This window comes from Sciurus carolinensis, chromosome 16 (genome assembly GCF_902686445.1).
Source record: "Sciurus carolinensis chromosome 16, mSciCar1.2, whole genome shotgun sequence".
Classification (NCBI taxonomy): domain Eukaryota; kingdom Metazoa; phylum Chordata; class Mammalia; order Rodentia; family Sciuridae; genus Sciurus; species Sciurus carolinensis.
In genome coordinates this window covers 67,591,959-67,614,581 of record NC_062228.1, presented here as the reverse complement: position 1 = coordinate 67,614,581, position 22,623 = coordinate 67,591,959, and the positions used below count along the sequence as shown (strand labels likewise).

General features: G+C 44.5%; 1 protein-coding gene across 2 annotated transcripts; it reads right to left on the bottom strand.

Moving 5' to 3' along the window:
* Window positions 1-9,488: 9,488 nt before the first annotated feature.
* LOC124966797 (zinc finger protein 416-like) lies at window positions 9,489-17,331 on the bottom strand. 2 transcript variants are annotated; one of them, XM_047528496.1, is made up of 5 exons: window positions 17,161-17,329; window positions 16,648-16,686; window positions 14,248-14,362; window positions 13,983-14,109; window positions 9,489-11,569 (listed from the first exon to the last, which is right to left on the bottom strand). In XM_047528496.1, the coding sequence occupies exons 4-5, from the start codon at window positions 14,014-14,016 to the stop codon at window positions 9,993-9,995; spliced, it is 1,611 nt and encodes a 536-aa protein (XP_047384452.1). In that variant the 5' UTR covers window positions 14,017-14,109; window positions 14,248-14,362; window positions 16,648-16,686; window positions 17,161-17,329; the 3' UTR covers window positions 9,489-9,992. The 2 variants fall into 2 exon arrangements, with proteins under 2 accessions (XP_047384452.1, XP_047384451.1); XM_047528495.1 differs by lacking the exon at window positions 14,248-14,362 and having other exon boundaries at window positions 17,161-17,331.
* Window positions 17,332-22,623: the final 5,292 nt, after the last annotated feature.

The following is a 22,623-nucleotide window of genomic DNA, read 5'->3' as shown; positions in this document are numbered from 1 at the left end:
ATTATTTTCTCAAGTATTTTCAACCCATGGTTGATTGAATCCGTGAATGCAGAAGGTTGAGGTATTTCATTGCATAATGCCTAAGAGCTCAGAAAATTCTTATGCTATTGGAGTTCTATTATAAAAATCAAGAATTTATATTTTGTCAAAATGCCATTATTACACAATAGTAATATTAAAAATGATACAAGAACAGTACATAATACATTGCCATCCTTCACCCCTAATTGCCAGTAGCAATTTTCCTTGTGTGAGCCCAAAGTCAAATTCTCACATTTCATTTAGTTTCTGTGTCTCTTTGTATTCCTCTGAGAGATGACTCCTCAGCCTTCCATTCAGCACCTTGGAATTATCTTTTTCAATGTTGCAGGCCAATTCTTTTGTAAAAATTCCCTCTGGGTCTCCTCTGTTTCTGAAAGATTTATTAAAATTTGAATATTTTCAGGGAATCCACAAAAAGGATAACGTGACCACTTCTGGCACTCTCGCAGGAGCAATGTGGTATCTGTGTATGAGAATGTCAACTATGTTATTTCTGCTCATGTTAATTTTTCACATCTTGACTTGATACTTACTAGTTTCTCTTTATATTTAGTGATGAGTCTGCAACTATTTTGAACTATGTAAAGATCCTGATCCATGCCAGTGTTTCTCCCACAGTTTTAGACGCCCACCACTGATAACTGTCTGATGTTCAGCCCATGCTCATGACTAGACAGTCTACAATGGGGTAGACTTTCCCATCCCACAGTTGTCACTTCATTTTGTTTATACATTTCATTAATATATCAATGTGTATTTGTGAATTCTTCAATGTTTCATTTGGTGTAATTGCATTTGTCTTATTTGCTCTGATGATCATGTTTTTCCAGATCAGGACAGTGAGTTTCTCCCAATCGGCTTGTGTTTGACCATTTCACCATTTTCCTTGGGCACTTCCTCTGGAGCAAAACAGACAAGCAAACATCGCAGAGGCATCTTGTAAGGTCCTTGATCTGATCAGGAATCTGCCTTTTTTCCCACATAATTTTGCTACCTTTTATTGCAGGATGGTATTGAGAAGCTATGGTCCAGGCTGTAGATTTGATGCTCTTAGTGAGCCAGGTCTTAACTGTCTCTCAGAATCTGTTGAAATCAGGTTCACAAATCCCATCCCAGCTAAAGTGTTGGGGGCTGCAGACCCCATCCTAGCCTGGCTTTCAGAATTTCAGTGTGGCCCTAATGCCGAGACAGTGGATTGCAACATCAAGGACTTCAGTGCGGAACGTGCGGAACCTGGCACTAAGCCGGGGCAACCTGGTTTACGACATCGAGGAACAAACGGCACCTGGCACTGAGCCGGGGCAGCCTGGGTTGCAACTTCAAGGACTTCAGTGTGGCGTCTGGCATAGAGCCGGGGCTCCTGATTTGCAACATCAAGGACTTCAATATAGCACCTGGCATTGAGCCGGGGCAACCTGGCGCTGAGCCGGGGCGGCCTGGTTTGCAACAAACAGCTGACACTGCTTAAAGAAGTTGCCCCGGCACTAAGCCAGTGCCAGAATGGACTGCTCTGATTGGACAAGGTGACTCATGCCCGCTACACCCTTATTGTATTACATTGTTATCATGCTAATTGTATTACATTATCATCATGCTCTCCCCACATGCTCTGTAACCTGATTGGCTCATGATTCATATAAATATGACTGTAACTGCCTTGTAAAATCATCATCTGAGGATAAAGAGCTCTGATGAACAACTGATGTGTCGTGTCTCTCTCTGCGGGCAGAAGGAACGCGACACTAAAGCACAAGCAAAACATTACCAAAGATAAATGGTTTTTATAGCAGCATGTGTATTAAGGGAAATGAACAAATTGTGACAACATGAAGATATGCAAGTTCAATATCCAATATCTTTTAATTTTCTAGGTGTTCATGAGGCAATGTATTCCACATTTACTAGTTTACCAAATTTATTACCACATTTAATCAATAGGCACTACCATTAATAATCTTGGAAACTCCTTCCCATAGAAACTTTGGCAGTCTCCTCTTATGTCTCCTGAAATTCTGGACCACCTAGGATGACTACAAGACATCCAAGGGCTGGGGGTCAAGAAACTACCATTCTTACTGCTATGTTATACATGGAAACAAAAAAAAAAAAAAAAACCCCAATCAACAAATGGGCTAAGGAACTGAGGAGACCCTTCACAGCAGAAGATATACATTGACCAACAAACATAAGAGAAAAGTTCAACATCTCTAGCAATTAGAGAAATGCAAATCAAAACCACTCTAAGATTTCATTTCACTCCAACCAGAATGGTAATTATGAAGAATACAAGCAACAATAAAGGTTGGCAAGGATGTGGGGGAAAACGTACACTCAGACATTGCTGATGGGAATGCAAACTGGCACAACCATTATGGAAAGCAGTATGGAGATTCCTCAAAAAGCTTGGAATGGAACCATTTGACCCAGCTATCCCACTCCTTCGTTTATACCCAAAGGACTTAAAATAAGCATACTACAGTGATGCAACCACATCAATGTTTATAGCAGTTCAACTCACAATAGCTAAAAGGTGGAACCAACTTAGATGCCCCTCAACTGATGAATGGATAAAGAAAATGTGGTGCTAAAATATTATGCTGCTTTATGAAGAATTAAATTATGTCATTTGCTGGTAAATGTATGGAGTTAGGGAATATCATGATAAGTGAAATAAGTCAATCCCCCAAAACCAAAGGCTGTACAGTTTCTCTGATATGCAGATGATATTTCACAATAAGGGGGTGAAAGGAAAGAATAGAGTTACTTTATTTTAGGTAGAGGGGAGTGAAGGGAGGGGAAGAGGAGTGGAGGTAGAAAAGATAGTAGAGTGAAACAGACATTCTTACCTCATGTACATGTATGACTGCATGACTTTTGTGATCCTACAATATGTATAATCAGAAAAATGAGAAATTACACTCCATTTATGTATGATCTAAAAAATCATACATAAATTAATTCTACTGTCACATACAACAAATTAGAACAAATAAAAAAATTTAAAAACAACCAATGAGCTGGGACACTGATGCATGCCTACAATCCCAGCTATTATATATTATATTATATTATATTATAATCTAACTGTAGGCAAGTGTGAACTCACCTGACTTCAGTGCCTTGCTAGATTCCATGGTGGTAAATGTCACCCTTCCTTTGTATCCCACAGGTCCCTGATGAGACCTTGTGATTCACTGATGAGCAGCACTGTGAGTCCATGGATCACACAAAATAACTGCCAACATTAGGGAGCTCCCTTAAATGTTGTGACTTTCCATTCCTCAGTCAGAATGTCCCTGACAGGACAGAATCCAAAATCAAAATATTTGACCAAACTGGAGGCAATCATGTTAACACTGAATGCCTTGACTAACAAAAATTACCAACTTCACATTTAGTATAAAAGATTAGGCCACTACCTAAAAGTTTTCCTCCTCAGGTGAAGGACTTTGGGCAACTCCTCCCTCACAGACACCCCGGAAATACACCCACATCCTAATATACCTCCCCGTGTACTAAGGCCAGAAAACAAAGCCCTTCCAGGACAGTGTTTTTGGCTTTGGATTCAATGATGTGAGAACCAAGAAGCACTCTTCCCTTCCAAAAGGCACAATGCTGATGTTAGTCAGTTTGTCATCACTGTGACCAAAAACTGTCAAGAACAACTTCGAGGAGAAACAGTTATTTGGGTTCCTGTTTTATCCATGAGCCATGATTGGTAACTTCATTGTTCTGGGCCTAATGTGAAACAGGAATTTATGGCAGAAATATGTGGAGTAGGAAATTTTCTTAGCTCATGCAGTTGGATAGCAGAAAGAGGGACCAGAGGAAAGACAAACCCTTCTAGGGTATGCCCTCAGTGACCAACTTCATCCAACCAGGTCCCACCTCCTAGTAGTTCATCCAGGTATTAACCCACTAATCCATCCATTTTTTAAAAAATGGATTAATCCACTGTTGAGTTCAGCCTTCATGATGAAATAAATCATTGCCTAAATGCTCCACATCTGAACCTTGGGCACTGCGGACCAAGTATATTCTTATATCTCCAAATGGCAAATAGCACAAGAATATATGCTCAACATCATTATTCAAGAATTCACATTAAAGCCACAGCAGGATACTACTATATGATCACCAGCACATGCAAAATTAGGGAAAAGACTAGTAATACTATCTGGTGCAGATGTGGGGAACTAAAGCAGTCAAACATTGTTGGCACAAGAAAGAATCTATGCATCCAATTTACAAAAGCACCTGGGCCTTCCTTGTACACCAAGTACATACCTATGATATGATACTGCAGTCTCACCACTAGATTCTTACCCTAAAGAAATAATAATCACTAGTCAAGATAAGTTGTTCCCAGATTATTCCTCAATTTTTGTAGAGAATGTATTTCAATATTAATTTCTTTTGGTGCTTTGCACAGTGTTGTTTTCCAAAGTTGATCTCAAGTCCCTCTGCAGATGTTTATTGCCATTGCAGTCACAGGTAAAGTACTTATTGCTTTCCTGATAAGGAGATGAGATCAAGGAGTCTGTCATTTATCTGAAATTCAGAAGCCCCTCTCCACTCCTGCACAAAGGCTGTACTGCTACTGTCTGAACCTCCAATGCCATTTGGTAAGTATCTGTATTTTTTCAGATAAGTATTTGATTTACAGGAGAATTATATTGGAGGAAATCCCCAGGAACAAAGGACAAGTGTATGTGTGTGTGTGTTGTTTGTATGTGTGTGGTGTGGTGTGTATAGTGTGAAGTTTGTGGCATGATTATGGTGTGGTTTGTGTAGTGGTTTATGTGTAATGTGTGATGTGTGTGCAGTGACTGTTGTGTGTGTGCTGTGTGGTGTGTTTGTATGCAGTGTGTTTTGTGTAGTGTGTGGTATGGTGTGTGGTGTGCATGTGTGTGTGGCTCATGGTGTGTTCATGGACTGGACACAGGCATTTTCTGCAGACAGTGCAAGATGACCCTTTGTGAGAGCAGCTGGTGTGTGCTGGTCACTTTCCTGCCTGCTTCAGGCTGACGTGCTTTTGAAAATCATTCAGAGTGCCCATAGATAAAAGTCTATTTCTTTCTGATATTGTTTTCTAGAAAATTTGCATGATTTTATATTGAGAAATTTAGAACCTTCACAAAAATATTGCAATCACATCACAACAATTAGAATAAAGAGAATAATTTGTGTGTGAGTGTGGGGGAGACATCTCTTTTGGTCAAGGACTACACTAGTGATAACAGTACCAGGGGAGGCATAGGTAGTGGGAGAACATGTCTTTGGGTGATCATTTCTCATACCCCCAGACAATACTTAGCACATCTCATAAGAAAAAACAAAAGATGAATTCAGTCCACAGAAATGCAGGGAGATGTGTGTTAAGGCAGAACTTCATGGATGGGTATGATGTGGTGGGGAAGATACCCAACAATAAAGTAGTGTGACCTCTATGAGTGGGAAGAGGAAAAGAGAAGGCACAAAGATTTGGATCTGAGATGTCCCACAAAATCCTCATGTACTATGCAATGATTAGATCATCAAAGTTACAATCCCTCAATGAAATCATCCATTTGGTGAATTAATCATTTTAATGAACTAGTGAGAACAGTAGGCAGATGGGGCATGGTTGGAAGTAGTCGCTGGAGGCTTGATTTGGGATTAAATCTTTCCTGGCACTTTCCTGTCTCTATGTCCCAGCAGCCATGGTCTGAGCAAATTTCCTCCACCATGCCCTTCCACTATGATGTTCTCCCTCACCACAGGCCCAGAGCAAAGGAGTCAGTCAACCATGAACTGAGACCTTTGAAACCATTAGTCAAAATAAACTTTTTCTTCTCTGTTATCAGATGTTTTGATCACATTGATGAAAGGTTGACTAGTACAAGTTTGGAGGTCTGTCAGAATGCATATCGATCTCACATTTGTACATAAGTTGATTTCTCAAGAATGTCACGGTGAATTTGTATATTTGATTCAAATGTAACATTTCTTAGTAATTAAAACACTAGTAAACATTGAGAAGAGAAATTGTTAACAACTAATGGAATGATGTATCTTTCTTAAAGAAAAGGGAGCCAGTAAAACACTAAATCTTGAATGCTCTTTCTGTTCCCAAATACTTAACCAAGTATTTTGTGAACAATGATAGAGAAAGCCTGGGCCAGAACGTCCAGATGCGTATTATCTTGAAGGATACCGGAGCTCTCTCATGGTCTCTGGGAACTAGGGCAAGTTAGTGTATTTGTAGAAAGCTACTTCCTTGCATGTATGCCAGGACAGTTGCTCCCAGGGATGCTGGTCAGACAAGCAAACTAACCAAGTGAATGCTGAGGATGTCACTAACCTGCAGTCAGACACGTAAAGCGCCTTTCTCAATGAAAATGGCATAGAACTCCAGAACATGCTGATTTCAGGCAAGATGGTCAGAATAAGGATGGTGACCGAGATGCCAGCAGCAACAGTGATGATAAGGATTGTGACCACAGGGATCATAACCAATAACACACAATTGGGGAGCACTGGGTCTTGTTTGGTGCCTTTTCATAATTTATTCACCCTAGTAGTCCTGTGTAGTTGATACCATAATTCCCCATTTTACCAAGAAGGACACTGACATACAAGAATTTTTTTTACCTTTCCTAAGGTGTAGAGAAAAATAGAACCTTAAGAGTGCTTTCAAAAAGTGAAATCAGGGCAAGGAGTAAACAACTTGCATGAGAAACTTAGTGGTCTGGCAGTGCCCCTGTTCAAGGACAGATAAGCTCTCTGCCCGAGAACATTTAAAAAAAAAAAAAAAAAAAACTTAAAGACATCTGGTTTCTGCTCTCAAGGCCTGGCTGCTGGCCAGATTCAGGTCTGGAGAACAAACGTACTGATGGCACTGAGCCCAGTGGCTCCAGACAATAACTTTATGTTTACTCCAGGGTATTTAAGAGATGAGAAGAACTCAAAGGTGACAAGACTGCTTTCTTTGGTTGTGTAGGCTGCGAAATGCCCGTGATGTCTCTCTGGTGCTGAGTTGGTATGCTACCTGGGGTGGTTTTCCTTTTGTATATACTTTATATGACTTAATGAATATTATCTTTTCCTATGTGGCTTGTGGTGGTACATTCAGTGGATCAACCCATATAAATTATAAGTCTGTGCACAGCCACGGGAAATACATTCCTGGACATAAGGTCACATAACTCACTAGAAGTAGCTCTTGAATTCAACACCATGTGTCTGGCTCCAGAGATGAGCTCCAGGTGCTACACAGGAGGAAATGACTCACAGCCACTGTGTGGAGCTAGAAGTCTTGCAGAAGTGGGATGTGGAGGTAAGGAAAGAATGTGATTGGGAGGATTTAACATGGGGGAGAGGGGAAGAGGAACCTATTGGAGGTGATAATTTCATGATTTCTAGTTATTGGCATTTCATGAATCACTGAGAATCTTAAACATTAGAAGTTCACACAGTGATCTGGTTCAAAAAGGACATTTCAAACATCAACCGTCTACTCTCACCCACATTTCATAAAAGGACTTTACCACCAACAGTGGCAGAGTACAGCACCTTGCAATGAAGGAGCAATTTCTAAGTAAACTTAGTCTTTATGAAGCTTTCATTGCATTAACTGTTCTTTTCCTAAATTTGAGGGAACAGGGGTGTCATGAGCATTAATGGCTGATCACAAACAGTGCCTGGAGCAGGCCTGACTCAGCTATGGTCATTGTGACTAGTGGTTTCAAATCCAACGAGCCTGCTTTGCACTTTCAACTTATTTTTAAAGGGAAATAAATTGCTCTGGGGAAAGCAGTTTGTCAGCAATGGAAAATCATCCTCAAAGGACAATAAAGAAATCAAAATACTTCCCCCGAGTTCCAGCGAGCTTACGGCACCTGCTGAGGGATGAGTCCAGGCTGCAGGAGCACAGTGCCCCTCTTGACACATTCAGGAGGGGAAGGAGAGGGCTGTAGACATACCTCTGGGCCCTTTGAGATCATCTACACCACAGGAGGAACATATCCTACACTTCAGGCAGATCTTGCCAGCAAACAGCTTTTTCACCAAAATTGATTTGTGGAAGGTTTCTGAGACCTGAATGACTCAGCACATTCTCCGAGAATAGCCCATCACCCAATTCCTGCAAAGTGGGCTGTGGTGACATCTGGCTCATTAGGCTGGATCAATCAGGTTCTCTTTAGATTCTGGAAGGACCTTGAACACAGGCCTGAGTGCTGCACTGAGGTGAGGGTTTATAAGGCAGTGTTTCTTGTCCAATAACACAGGGAAACCAGAAAAACATAAGACCCGAGTATGTTCAGAACACAGCAGGGACTGTGGGTGGAGAAAGGCAGGCATGAACAGGGGTGTGGAATGAAAGAAAAAGTCACTCACATGAGACAGAGGCCAAGTCTGACCAACCAAGATCCAGAGCCCAGAGTTCTCCAGCCTCACACACTGGCGCATCTTCTTGGCCAGGTTCAAGTTTCTACCAGGTGAAGGTCATGGCCCCTACCTTGAAGGGTACCATGTCTGGCAAGTGAGAGGCAGGAAGTTGGTTTTGGGCTGTTGGACATTAGTATCTGTTGTTGTCACTGAGAAAGGTGCAGAAAGCCAGGACTTCTGAGGGCTAAGTCCTATGCAGGAACCAGGAGGTGGACAGTGCTTCAGGATGTGATTGTGCCTGGCCGCCATGGTGGAGCACGTCATTTGAGTCAACCCTCCTCCAACCCAAGCTCCTTCAGATGATCTATCGCAGCCTGCTCTGTACTCATGTGGAACCCTCCATATGCCACCAGGTTATGCCAAGGTGTGCACCCAGCCCCAGGCTCTGACACATTAGTTCATTATCATGCCTGCAGGGTGTGGGGTCATCCTATCTAAGCCAGGCTGCAAATGCACCGTCAAGCTTAGTACACAGTGATCATGTCATCAAGTTAAACAAAGACAGTCAGTCACTGTGCCTGCGCTTCTACAAGTGGCAGTCCACTTGTTCTGCTACTGGATCTTCCACTTCCAATTAATCTCACCTAGTATTTATGTACCAATTATGGTGTACACCTGGCTCCTGCAAGGTTGTCTAACACTATGGAATTATAAACACAAGGGCACTTTGCCCTTGTAGAAACTAGAAAATGCATCTCTTCAACAGTGTTGGGCACTATGCAAGAGTCTGTGGGAACTGAACAAATTCATAACACCCCTCTTCATAGTGACCTGTTTTCACCAAAAAGAGACATGAAGGTTACACACAACTATAAAGTCCTCCAGGTTTTTCTAGGTTCTAGGCAGCAAAGCACATTAGGGTAAGAAATGACCATTACTTTTATTCATAATACTATCTCTATTAAGTCACTAAAAATGGGGGCTCTGTGAAGACTGTTGATCACTTCATACAGAGCTCAACTTTGTTCCCTCCCATTAGAAACTGTGAAGAGAAACATGAAGACTATGGGTAGATTAAACAATAAAGCATTTATTAATGTATAAACCAGAACAACATGAAGAAAATTTCCTGTTGGTGAATAGGAGACTGATAAAACTTTTCCATGAAGGTAAGCCATTCCTGGAAGACTCCAGCAAACTGCAGACAAGCTCCTCCTCCTAAAAACTAGTCATATGTATGTTTTAATCACTCAGAAAAGGGAAAGAATTCTCCTTGGGAGCCCAGGTTGTTCAAGGCTTTCTCCAGGGAATAAGCAGACAGGTGTCTTCCTTTACAAGCTCAGGTAATCAAAGAACACTGTGAATGGGTAGAAGATGCCTTCTGGCAGTGATTTTACTCTGACAAAGGTTCCTGTGAGCCTCATCCGTGCCTGAATGCAGGGACTCTTACCCCAGTAGGTGTTAGGAAGTAAAATGTTCAACTTCAGGCAGGCAGTTCCCTCAGAGAGTCTAACACTGATCAAAGAAACAGCACAATTCTTGCTGGTATAAGGTGTTTCTCAAGTGTGGACTTCCAGGAGCTAAGTAATGTTAAACCCTGGGTTGAAGGCTTCCTCACATTTGTTGCTTTTGTGAGGCCCCTCCATGATGTGAGATTTTCGGTGAAGAATGAGGCCAGAGTGTTGTGTAAAAGATTTCCCACATTTGCCACACTCGTATGGTCTCTCTCCAGTGTGAACGACCTGGTGCTGAATGAGGCCAGACTTCTGGATAAAGGATTTTCCACACTGGCCACACTCATAGGGCCTCAGTCCAGTGTGAATTTTCTGGTGTTCAACAAGGGTGTAGCTTTGTCTAAAGAACTTCCCACACTCACTGCACTCAAAAGGCCTTTCTCCAGTGTGAGTTCTCTGGTGCCGAAGGAGTTTAGATTTGAACATAAAGGCTTTCCCACATTCCCCACACTCATAAGGTTTTTCTGCAGTGTGTACTTTGTGGTGTTTATTGAGGGTGGCTCTTTGGCTAAAAGATTTTCCACACTGGTCACATTCAAAAGGCCTAGCCCCACTGTGGATTAACTGATGTTGAATGAGGCCATACTTTAGGCTAAACGACTTACCACATTGGCCACACTCAAAAGGCCTTGCTCCGGTATGAATTATCTGGTGTTCAAGCAGGCTGTGGCTCTGTGTAAAGAATTTCCCGCACTCGCTACATTCATAAGGCTTTTCTCCCGTGTGAGTTCTCTGGTGCCGAACAAGAGTGGATTTGGACCCAAATGCTTTCCCACACTCATCGCACTCATAAGGTCTTTCTCCAGTATGAATTCTGCAGTGTTCAATGAGGTTGGAACTTTGGCTAAAGGATTTCCCACATTCACTGCACTCATAAGGCCTTTCTCCAGTGTGTACTCTGTAATGTTTAATGAGTGTGGCTCTTTGACTAAATGATTTCCCACACTGACCACACTCATAAGGTCTTTCTCCAGTGTGGATTCTGCGGTGGTCATTCAAGTGCGAGGTTTGGCTGAAAGATTTCCCACATTCACTGCACTCATAAGGTCTTTCTCCATTATGGACTCTCTGGAGCTGAATAAGTGAGTACTTGCAGTGGTAGGCTTTCCCATATTTGGTAGATTCATAAAGCCTTTTTCCAGTGTAAACTCCTGGATGGTGAACAAGACTGTGTTTGTGGCTGGAAGTTTTTCTGCATTCACTCCACTTGTAATGGTTTATTCCAATATGAAGGGCTTCCCTATGCTCAGTTATTGTGTTTGGCCTCTCACAGTTGGGAACAGCCTGGGGCTGGATAAAGTCCAATTTGGCCAGAAAGTCCTTTCCAACCTTACCACAGCTAATGGGTTTCTCTTGGATTATGCAGCTCTTCATATATGAGGCCTTTTCCAAGTCTCTCGTCAACGACATCTCTGAGCTGTGACAATTCTGGTCCTGGTGAAGGTTTGCACATGTCCCAGTCAAATAGGGTTCCTGCCCAGGTTGACCAGTCAGGTGCAAAATGTCCTTCAGGACTGGGACATACATTTCACAGGGATAAGTCTCCTGGGTGGATGAGTCTGCCTTTGAAGTCTTGACCTGCGACAATCCTACAGAAAACTGCTCAGAAGGTATCTCTTCATCCTCTATTCCATGCCAACAAACTGAAAGCAAACAAATTCTAATAAAATACATGTTGACACCATAGTGGGAGTATAATGCTCACGTTTCCAAGTACTTTCTGTATAATATGACTTTTTTGTGTGTGGTGCTAAGGATGAAATACAGGATCTCATGAATGCTAGTGCTCTACCACTGAGCTATGCCCCAGTCTGAATTTCTATCTTAAAACACTGCTAATACAGGGAGTAGTGGCACATGCCCACAATCCTAGCTATTTGGGAAGCTGAGGCAGGAGGATTACAAGTTCAAGGCTGGCCTGAGCAACTTAGCAAGACCTTGTCTTAAAATAATAAAAAGGGGTGAGGAGGTAGCTCAACAAAAGAGTGCCACTGAGTTCAATCTCCAGTACAAAACCCTTTGCTGAAAGCCATGCACAATGGCACACCCCTGTGGTCCCAGTTACTTGGGAAGCTGAGGCAGCAGTGAGCCTCCATTTAAAAACAAAACTTTGCTGGCTGGGGAAGAGAGCAAGGCAATTCTCAGCAAAAGTCTGAGCTGAGCTGAAAGCACAGCATTAAAATGAAATTAACCAATTCAGAGCCCATGCTGCAGACTATATTTTCTGTATGGCCTAGACACTTCAGGATGCTGTATTCCCCTGCCCCATTCATCCCAAGACAGGCAGTAGACAAGTCAGGCCAGGATGCCCTTTAGTCACTGGGTCCACGGCAATGATTAATGTATCTATCCTGGGCTATTCAGCATGCCTTGTCTCTTAGGCAGAAACTCCAATAAAGGCTGTGGCTTAATATTTTCCCTTCTCTTTTGCTTCAGCCTCCTCACAACTGGGCAACTTCTCATGTAGGCCTGTATGGCATGGTGCTTATTCTCTTGCTACTGTAAGTAACAAATTCTTCTACCAATGACATTAAAACTCTCAGTCAACTCAATTAGTTAAAATCTTGCAGGTATACATTAACACAGGAAAAGGCAGGTCCTATCACACACATATCAAAGAATGAATTCATACTGTATTGTTCTGAGGATGAGGAAGCTGGAATCAGTTTGAAGAAGGGGCTGCTGGGAACTACTGAGCCTATAAAGATCAGAAAAGGGAAGTCATCACCAGACAAAGGATACAGGTTGGGTTGCACCACATGAAGGAGAGGCAAGGCCTCAAATCTATTCCTCACCAACTGCCTTTGGCAAGCCCTTGTCATCTGGTGACATGTGCATGCCATTCCAAAGGCTAGTAGTGTCCAGGACCAGGAAAGTTCAATTGGAATCGAGTACAAGACAGCAATTCTATTCAAGGAACATTTAATGGCTTACACATACCTCACTACAAATGGTCAGTGTTGGAAAACACCATCAAGGGAGCAGTGCAGAGAAGATGTGAGACATGGAAGACAGAAAGGAGGAAGCAGCACAAGGTCAGAAGTCACATGAAGTAAAAAGTCAGTAAAGAACCAACAAAGACAATGAAAAGGGCCAGGAATGGTGCTGCACACCTGTGGTCCAAGTGGCTCAGGAAGCTGAACCAGGAAGACTGGAAGTTCAAAGCCAGCCTCGGCAACTTAGCAAGGTCCTAAGCAACTCAGTGAGACCCTGTCTCTAAATAAAACAGAAAAAAAGGTCTGGGGATGTGTTCAGTGGTTAAGTACCACTGAGTTCAATCCCTAGGGAAGGAAGGGAAGAGAAGGAAGGAAGGAAGGAAGGAAGAAAGGAAGGAAGGAAGGAAGGAAAGAAGGAAGGAAGGAAAGAAGGAAGGAAGGAGGGGAGGAAGAAAAGAAGGTAGGTAGACAGTAGAAACGAAGGGTGATGGTGGCAAGAGCTCCAAAACTCTGGCAGATGCAAAATACGCTGCTGGTTATGATCAGAACACCTGGATATGATATCCTCCCCTAGAGGCACTCAAGGCCAGGAGTCCTCTGAGACACGTGGCATGTTCACGCTGTGAGGCAACCAGGGTTCTCACTTGCTCTCCCAGTGTGAAGCAAGTCCTAAAGGAAAGACAGGACAGGTGCTCCCGCAGCACTGGCGCAGAGCCACACAGCACACTACAGACCACAGGAAAGGAAGTCAGGACTACGAAGATCCTCGGAGGAAGCTCTGCCAACATCCCGAGGTTCACATAAACATCAGGAAAATGCCCCAGTCCCCAACACAGGCACAGGAAACATCATCCAGAGGGAGGAAACAGTGACCCAAAGTGGAAGAAAGTAGGTGAGATATGTTAGGCTGCCTCAAGACACCTGACTCCGAGACCCTCCCTGCGCACTGCAGGACAGCAGGAGCAAGGGCTTCTCATGGAGTGAACTAAGCTCATCCCTGAACATGTGCCAGACAATGGAGAGGATTTCCACAGGCTCTGGAAAAGGCAGAGTTGCCGCTAGGGTGAAAGTGGATAAATAGAGTTCAGGTCAAAACAATGGGGTGGGGTGAGGGTCTTACCCAGTGAGGTTACAAGTGCAAAGTTCTCCAACATCACACCAAGGTACAGTAGCCTCTGAGCCTCATCAAGGAGCCCCCACTCTTCCTGGGAGAAGTAAATGGCCACGTCCTCAAAGGTTACACAGTCCTGCCAAGATGGGGAAAGTTTAATCAGCTTTTTCCTGGGAACCCAAGTCCACCCTTCCACCCCACCAGTCAGCCTCCCTTGCTCATCTTCCTTCCTGATTTCCACCTCAGGGGAGGCGCCTGGTGGTACTTAGCTTACCTTCTCCTCACCTTCACTGTGTCCTCCCTTAGCACCACCCTCTCCTCATGTCTCATGGTCACTGTCCTCCCTCAGCATCACCAGGCAGGTAGGTTGGGAGAAGCATCTAAATGGCCTGAAAATGTAGGGCCAGATCCCCATAAGCCAGGTGATTTTCCTGGGGTCCAAAGATGGTGCCTCTCAGACACACATGTGGGCTCGCCATCACTTCGCTGTCCTCGGTGCCATGGCCGTGAGACATTAGTCACACTCCCCACCACGCAGCGCTGTCCTCGGTGCCATGGCCATGAGACATTCGTCACCCTCCCCACCACGCAGCGCTGTCCTCGGTGCCATGGCCGTGAGACATTAGTCACACTGCCCACCACGCAGACTTCACTCTTTGTGCTACACCTCTCACATCACCTCACTCCTGCAACCACCTCACCCTGTGTCCAAACCACAGCATCTCTCTTTCTCCATGTCACTCAGAACATGGCATCCAAAGAGCTTGGCAAGTTGACACATGATCCAGTGCTACCCAGAGCTCTGAGAGTCCCCACCACCAGAGGCAGCCCCTACCCTGTTCGCATCCTACATTAGTCCATTTTCACCAGCATCCCAAAATATCTGAAGCAAACTATGAAGAAGAGGTTCTGGCTCAGAGTTCTGGAAATGCAAGGTCTAAAGGCTTCATCTGTGATGGCTTTCTTCCTGGCAGTGTCCGCAGGCGGCTCAGGGCATAACATGGCAAGAGACAAGAAGTGCGCACACATGTGTGCGGTCTCTCTTCTACTTATAAAGCCAGCGGGATTCCATCACAGGGCTCCACCCTGATGACTCTAACCCTGATCACTTCCCGAAGGCTCCACCTCTAAACTTCACAGTCAGATTGTTTCTACTCTTGATAAGTCAAGCTGGGAATTGCATTTCAATACACGAAGCCTTGGGGGACACTCAAGCCACATTCCCAAAACAGCAGCTTCTCTGCCTAAGCTCCTGTTTCAGCCTCAGCCACCCAGAACAGCCTAGAGATCTCAGAAACCACAGCCCACTTCCACTTGTGCTGCACCTGATATGCCCTCTCTAGAACTGCTTGCCTCTTCTCCTGACCTTCATTCAATGCCTGCCACAGTAGCCTTTTACCTCAAGACCACCAACTCTCCTCATGAAAATCGGTACTGCTAAACTTAAGTACCTGACTGAAACTCACCAGACACACCACAGGTTCTACAAAGTCCTGGTGCATCTAAAGTGTGTTGAATAAAAGTAGCCCTAGCTTCATTACCTCAATTACTCCTAGGCCTTCACATGGATTTCATGTCCACTTATCCCTTAGAGCTTTGGCAAGTGGCCAGATCATTCTCTCTCTCACACCTTCCCCATGGCTACTTCTCTTCCACATCTTTGTGACTCCCACAATAATAACCCAAGGACCCAAGCACTTGTGACCCAACAGTGATCCCACCTTCCCTTCCCAGGCTACTAATAGCATTACCAGCAAAACCAGAATTCCCCTCCTAATTGTGACCCAAGTTACACCCCTGGACAAACACTGGTCACCTTCTGGATGAGTTCTGAATCTCTCCCCAGAGCTGTGGTCCTGGGTAGTTAACTATCCATTTGATGGCTAAACTAACTATTCTTTGAAATATCTCAGCCTCTGAAGATGTCCCAAAACAAAATTGCTGATATACCAAAAAACTGACCCTACTACCAACTTAACCCAGTTAGTGGCGTTTCTACACTTCCAGCTGTTAGACCCAAACACCCCACTTTCATGAACCACAGATTCTTAAGTAAGAATCTCTCACCCTCAATATATGTAAACCCAGCCTTTCATACTTAAAAAAAAAACGATCTAAACTCCAACAGCTACCAGCTGCATGGCCACCACACTGGTCCAGTCATCTAGCATTCACTTGACTACTACAGTAGCCTTCTCTTTGCTCACCCTATCTCGCCCGTCACACTCACGGTCTGGTCTCCATGTTGCAGCCACAGGGAGCCTGAGACCTAGGTCAGATCACCATCTTCTAATCCAAAACTTCCATTGCTCATCTCACTCCAGAAGAGACACAGAAAATCAAAAAACAATCACAGACGTGACTCCTGCTCTCTAGCTTTCAACTCCCATGAGACAGGAGACCCAGGCTTTCCTCAACAACTCAGCCCTGCCTTTGAGTATCTGCTTATCGAGGATCTAAACTTGGGACAACCTTCCACACCTTACTGTACCAGATTCCAGCAACAGAAAGCGCTTGAGAGAGCCCCTAGTCCAGAGGTGTGATTCCTGGGCCTGGTGTTGTTGCTCAGGGTCCAAGAACGGGGGCAGTGACACGAGGAGAGTCCCAGAACACAAAAATGCGGAGTGCCAGAATGGGGTCAGAACTACGGAAGTCCTGCGCACCCTCCACTCACCTGTGCGAGGTCCACACGGGTTTCTGCAGTCATGCGGGCCTGTGAGAAGAGGAGGAGAGACAAGTGACCATGGCGGGGCTCCACTGACTCGGCCTCCTTTTCCCCCGGCCCAGCCCCGGAGCGAGCGGCCGGGGGATGACCGCACGGTGGGCGGCCTCCGTGCTACAGCCCGGTGCTGTAACTCCGTGGAACCTGCACGAGGACCTCGGCTCTGCTGCGCCTCGGCGCCGGCCCTTGCAAGGTGCTCCGATTCCAACGCGTTTGCAAGTTGAGGACCTGAACGCGGCCCTCGTGCCTCTGCGGGGTTCGGGCCAAAGGCCTCGGTGCTGCCGGCGCCCCGTCCACAGAATGAATCACCCGGTTCCTTCGGCAGCCACGCGGCCACGCCCCGGACACAGCTTCGGGCTGGGGACCGCCCCACCCCGCGCGACTCGGGACACAGGGACCTGGAACCGGCTGTGAGACAGGGGGACGCGCGTAGCCCCTCGGGCTCCCGGACGGCGCGGCGCTTACCCGGCCTGGGTCCTGCGGCGCGGCCACCGCCATCGGACTCCGCGAGCGCCGCGGGGCCGGGCGGGCCGCAGCCGCCGCGCCTCGGTCCGCCGTTGAGCGGCGGGGACCAGCCAGGACCCCCAGTGCTGAGCGTGCGGAACTGGAGAGGCGACCACTGCGACCGACCTGGGACTGCGCCGGAAGTCCCGCCTCGAATACGGAACAAACGTCTCAGCGCCCGCTGCCGAGTGCTCATTGGTCGGCCTTGGCCTGGACTTCTGGGTAGTGTAGTTCCCACGCGCCGCAGGGCCGCCGGCGTGGCGCTCTGGGTACTGCTGCCCAGCAACCCCTCTGGGCGCTGGGAGATGGCGTCACCGCCTTAGGTGAGCGGGGCGGGGCTTCGCGCTACTTAAAGGAACCGCGGCCGCCATGGCCGAATCATCTGTGCTGGACGTTCCTCGTGGACGCAGATCCATCTTCCAGAGGCGGGTCCGCCTCGCGCTCAGAAGAGCGACCGTTAGCTGGCACTGCGGCGCCGTTGGGGGGTCTCGGCGACTTGGTCCAGGAGTAGGGACAAGGACCGGGGTCGCTCGTGGTGCAGCAGGCCTGGCGTGCACTGCTAAGCTCATCCCAGGGCAGAAGTGACCTGCTCCTGAGACGCTGACCTGCAGACAGCAAGGAGGACGCTGTGAAGTACTGGGAGACGCCCCCGTGAGCCCGGGAGGGCCCGGTGTTGAGGACAAATCAGGAGCCGGCTCGTTCTGCTGGCCAAGATTGAACACGGAGACGCGCCGAGGCCAGCGCAGAACAGAGACTTGCTTCTCTCAGGGAGAGGGGAATCCAGAACTGGTATCCGAGGGAGTGGGGGCGGCCTGCCCCTTTTATAGAATTTAACACTGCCTTCTTATGCCCCCTCCTCCTCTTATTTGCCTACTGGACCAGTGACCAAAAGCCCGGAGAGGAGCTGCCCAGGAAGGCAGCAAGGGGGCCACCCAGGGCTGCTCATTAGCAACTCCTTGTTGGGAGGAACAATCCCTGGAGGCAGGTGACCGTGGCAACAGATTGGAGGAGGGGGAAGTGCTCTGGAGGTATTAGCATTTTATTTCCTTTGAATCAGCTTCCATCTTCCTGACCAGTCATTCGCTATGTACACTGACTGTCCTTTTGCCCTGGCCTCACTAGTGGCCAGGAGGGCTAGATCCAGGCCTTAAACCTGCCAAGCTGCTCCTCCACGCTGCCCTGGGACTGCTGAGGTAGAGCCTTTCCGGGGTCTCCACTGACTGCTCAGGCTGGTCAGGGGGTGACTTGTCACTGGCTGTGAGGATTGTGACATCACTGCAAAGAGGCCCATGCTGTCCCCCTGGCTTCTGCCAGTCTTCCGCCCACAGCCATTCTCTGGTAGCCCCCACCAGCAGTTTCCTGCCAAACATCTTGGTGACCCCATGCAGCTTTTTGAGGTTGCTGCTCTGCATCGCCAACATTGTCAGCATGACAGATGAATTCCAGCTAACTTCTCAGCCTTCAATACATGAAAATTGACAGAGAACAGCACTTAACGTCAAACTTGTTTAAGGAAATTATTTTGTGATCCGAATAAAGGGAGAAGAAAATCCTCAAGTAACAGACTCAAGTCATATTATTTACTTTGAAAAACTACATATTTCCATTTCCTGTTGAAGATTCAGTTTGCTATGTGGAGTTTGCTCACTGGAAGAAAACTGGATTTCCCTAACATCATCCATGGAGTAGAAGAGAGACAGTTGGAGAAGGGAGTTAACAGGTGGGCTGCAAGTCTGACTCGCAAGTCTGGCACCTCTGGCAATGGAATAGGCCTTAAGGAGGTGATGGAGGCAAGCAAGTTTTCCTTTTGAGAAAGTAGGTGTAAGTCCATGTTTGTACACTGATGGGAGGTGAGAAGAGAGGGGCAAATCGATGAGGAAAGGAAATATTGAGAATAGCATGTAACATAAAATGTCACCATAATCATTAAGGGATAGTCGAAACCACAGTGGTGCTCTGCACATCTATCAGGATGGTACTAAAACAACAACAGCAAGGATGCAGAGAAAGTGGAACGCTTGTATGCTGGCAGTGGGAATATGAAATAGTGCACTCACTGTGGAAAAGAGTCTGGCAGTTCCTCAAAGTATAGAACCTGCCATCTGACACCACAGTTCCACTCCTGTTTACATATTCTAAAGAACTGAAATCATGAACTCAGGTACCTGTACACTTATGATCATGGTAGCATTAGTCTCAGTGTCTGAAAGGTGGAAACAACCTAAATATCCATCAAACATTTGTGAATTTTAAAAAATGATACATTCATACAATGGAATAGTATTCAGTCATAAAAGAAATAAAGTTACACTTAACACAACAAGGATGAACTTTGAAAAATGTATTGAGGTAAGCCACATACAAAATAACAAATATTTTATTATTCCACTTTTACAAAATATCTTGAATAGGCTAACTCATGGAGACAGGCAGTGAGTCAGAGGATACCTGAGGCTGGAGGCAAAGGGAATGAGAAGTCATAGCTCAGTGTAGACACTTTTTCTGTTTGGGTTTATTTTTAAAAAGTTTTGGAAGTAGTAATGGTAGATTCACAACATCACATTTACTTAACATTATTGAATCGTACACCTGAAATTTATTAAAATGGTGCATTTTACATGTCATTTACCACTGTGTACAAAAGCCAAGGTGAGAGATTTTCTCCAAATCCCAAACAATACTTTTCCTCTATCATACTATTTCACATTCATGAATCACTCTTTTGAAGCTAAAGCAGTCTGAATAGTGTTTGTTTATGCACACAAAGTTATTTTAGGCCTCTTATAGGACTTATGTCTAGGACTGAACCATCCCATTCTACATAGAATGACACATTTCTATCAAGAATGAGAAATTTATCATCCAAATTATTAAAATATGATAGAAGGAATGATTGAAATAGCTGGAGAGAATATGGTCATCACCAAACTAGGGAAAATTTGCTTCCTTTTTTAGCAGGTCAAATGAAACTTGAGAAACGAGTATCACTATGAATGAGCACAAAGGGGCTGAGTGCTGGGAAACATGAAGACAAAATCATAGAGGTATTTATCAGCCACTGCCCTGGGATTACAGAAAGAGTCATCCAAACATGCAACACAGAAGAGAATGAGTAAAAGAGACAAAAGGAGCTCACAAGGATCAAAATGGTGTGTATAGCTTTGCCTTCATGGGAAGGTCTGGAGGTGTGACTGTTGATGTAAATGTGTTGGACTCACTGTTCGTGTCTGTGCAGGAAAAGGACCATAAAGCCACTGGCCCAGGCCATGAGTCCCAAACACATGAAGTCAATTGTGAAGAATAAGAATGCAACTAGAAACCTTTTAAATCTATCTGGATTAAGTGAGGAACAGTATCCATAATTTATTTTCACGCTTAAATTTTTGCTGTTCATTGGACCAGTCACTTTCATAGGAACAAAGATATTTACCAACAGATGCAGGATCCAGAAGAGGAAACAACTGAAGCTAACGCACTTTGGGGATCTCATTCTGAGCTCCAGCCACTTAGACAAATTGGGGTAAAGTTTTATGGCCTGGAAGCCACTAAGGAAGCAGGTGGTGCTGAGGGAAACTCCTCTGGCCACTCTGAAAATAGAAGAGAAGTTTACATTCAGCGTCACTCAGGAAGTAGTTCAGTCCAAAAGTTGCCAGCGTCTGAGGGATCCCTCTAGAGAGAAGTACAAAGGAATTGGCTAAGACAAGCTGGTTGAGGACCATGTCTGTAGGTCTCACATTTTGTCCAATGAGCAAAGTGAATGTATAAAGCCTAAGGAGGGAGAAATTTCCAAGGATTCCCACTCCCATCTGAATAAGGAAGATAACCCCAATTTCCAACTTGACAATAGCCATCACATCAGCATTCCTGGGTCAGTGATTTTGATTGGAACAAAAGGAATGGGTAGTTCATCAACCAAAAAAAAAAAAAAAAAAAAAAAAAAAAAAAAAAAGTTACCATCACCATGCCCAGTAACTTTACTTCTAAACCTAACACATATTTTCTCTGTTTAAGTGGACATTAAGTATGTGTGCTTGTGGATTCAGATGGTATTCTTGAAAGTTGGAAACAGTTTAAATGTCTAACCACAGGAAGCAGGTGAATGCATTATTGTTCATCTGCATAGCATTGTGTTCCATACATATAAACTGAGTGAGGAAGATCTTTATACTGATTTACCAACTGGTTGCTTTCTGGAATGCAAAGCCAGGTGAAGAACTGTATGGACTATACCAAAGTTTTTCCAAATATGTGGAGGAAAAAAAATACAGGAACCAAATACATAGAGATAGATTTTAGAAGAAAATCTAAAATAGTGGCTTTGTTTTCACAAATACAAATATTTTACATAATTAGTAAACATTGTTGAATCAAATTAGGTGTTTTAAAAATAAAAAATTAAAGTGCATATCCAGTCGATGACCTCTGTGAAAAGGACATTCAAGTGAATTGAAAATGTATAATTTTGACTGCGTGCCCTAGAGGCAAAACTATCAATACAGCTTAAACTTTGTTTATATATTGTATGAAAGTATTGACGTATTTTTGAAACAATATTAATATAAGTGGAAAATAAGACTTTCTATGTAAGAGAAAGTGAGTGATAATATAAAGATAATTTAAAATAAAACTCTAAAACCTCCACTTGAGAGGAACAATCAATATTAACTTATTTAATATTTAAGAAAATGTTTTGATACTAGGGAGCAAACTCAGGGACTCTCATTTGCTCTGAGCTGCACTCTCAGCCCCCTATACACACACATATATCAATATGTAAATAAATCCATAAAATATATACTTTCCTTCCTTTCTGCATTGAAAAACTGTAGAAATTATGGACAACCAAATATCAATGCCTATTTCTAGCAGCCAGGTTTTGGTGTCTTAGTACAATTTCTCAGTATAAGAAAGCAGTGTCTTTGGGGATGGAAGTAGTTTATTTCAGATCTAGAGCAGAAACTTTCTAAGATTCTCTTGGAAAATGTAAAATAAGGGATGCGAGGAAACAGAGAATGCTGAGTTCACCTGAAGCACTTGCAGGGCCACAGGAAGGAACTACCATTGCAGAAAATTATGTAACAATCACTCTGAAGGATTAATGCACATAACCTAGTTGTATATGGTAGAAGTGATGTAACAGTAATTGCTAAGGTTTATGCTGGAAGATGTTTGGAAAGCACAATCATTCTACTGAAAACCAATGGAGGGTTTATCCTATCTATAGCTGTGTAGATTCTATTTCATGTTAAGAAATTTCTGATTTGGGTGAGATATTTGTCACTTCAAAACATTTACTATCATATGTAAAGACAAAATAATAGCAACAACACTGTTTGAGGAGAACCTTCCTCAGAACAATCCCTTCTTCCAAAAGCTGCGAATCTTCATTGTTGGATGGTGAAGTATGAGGATGTTTGAAGTTGA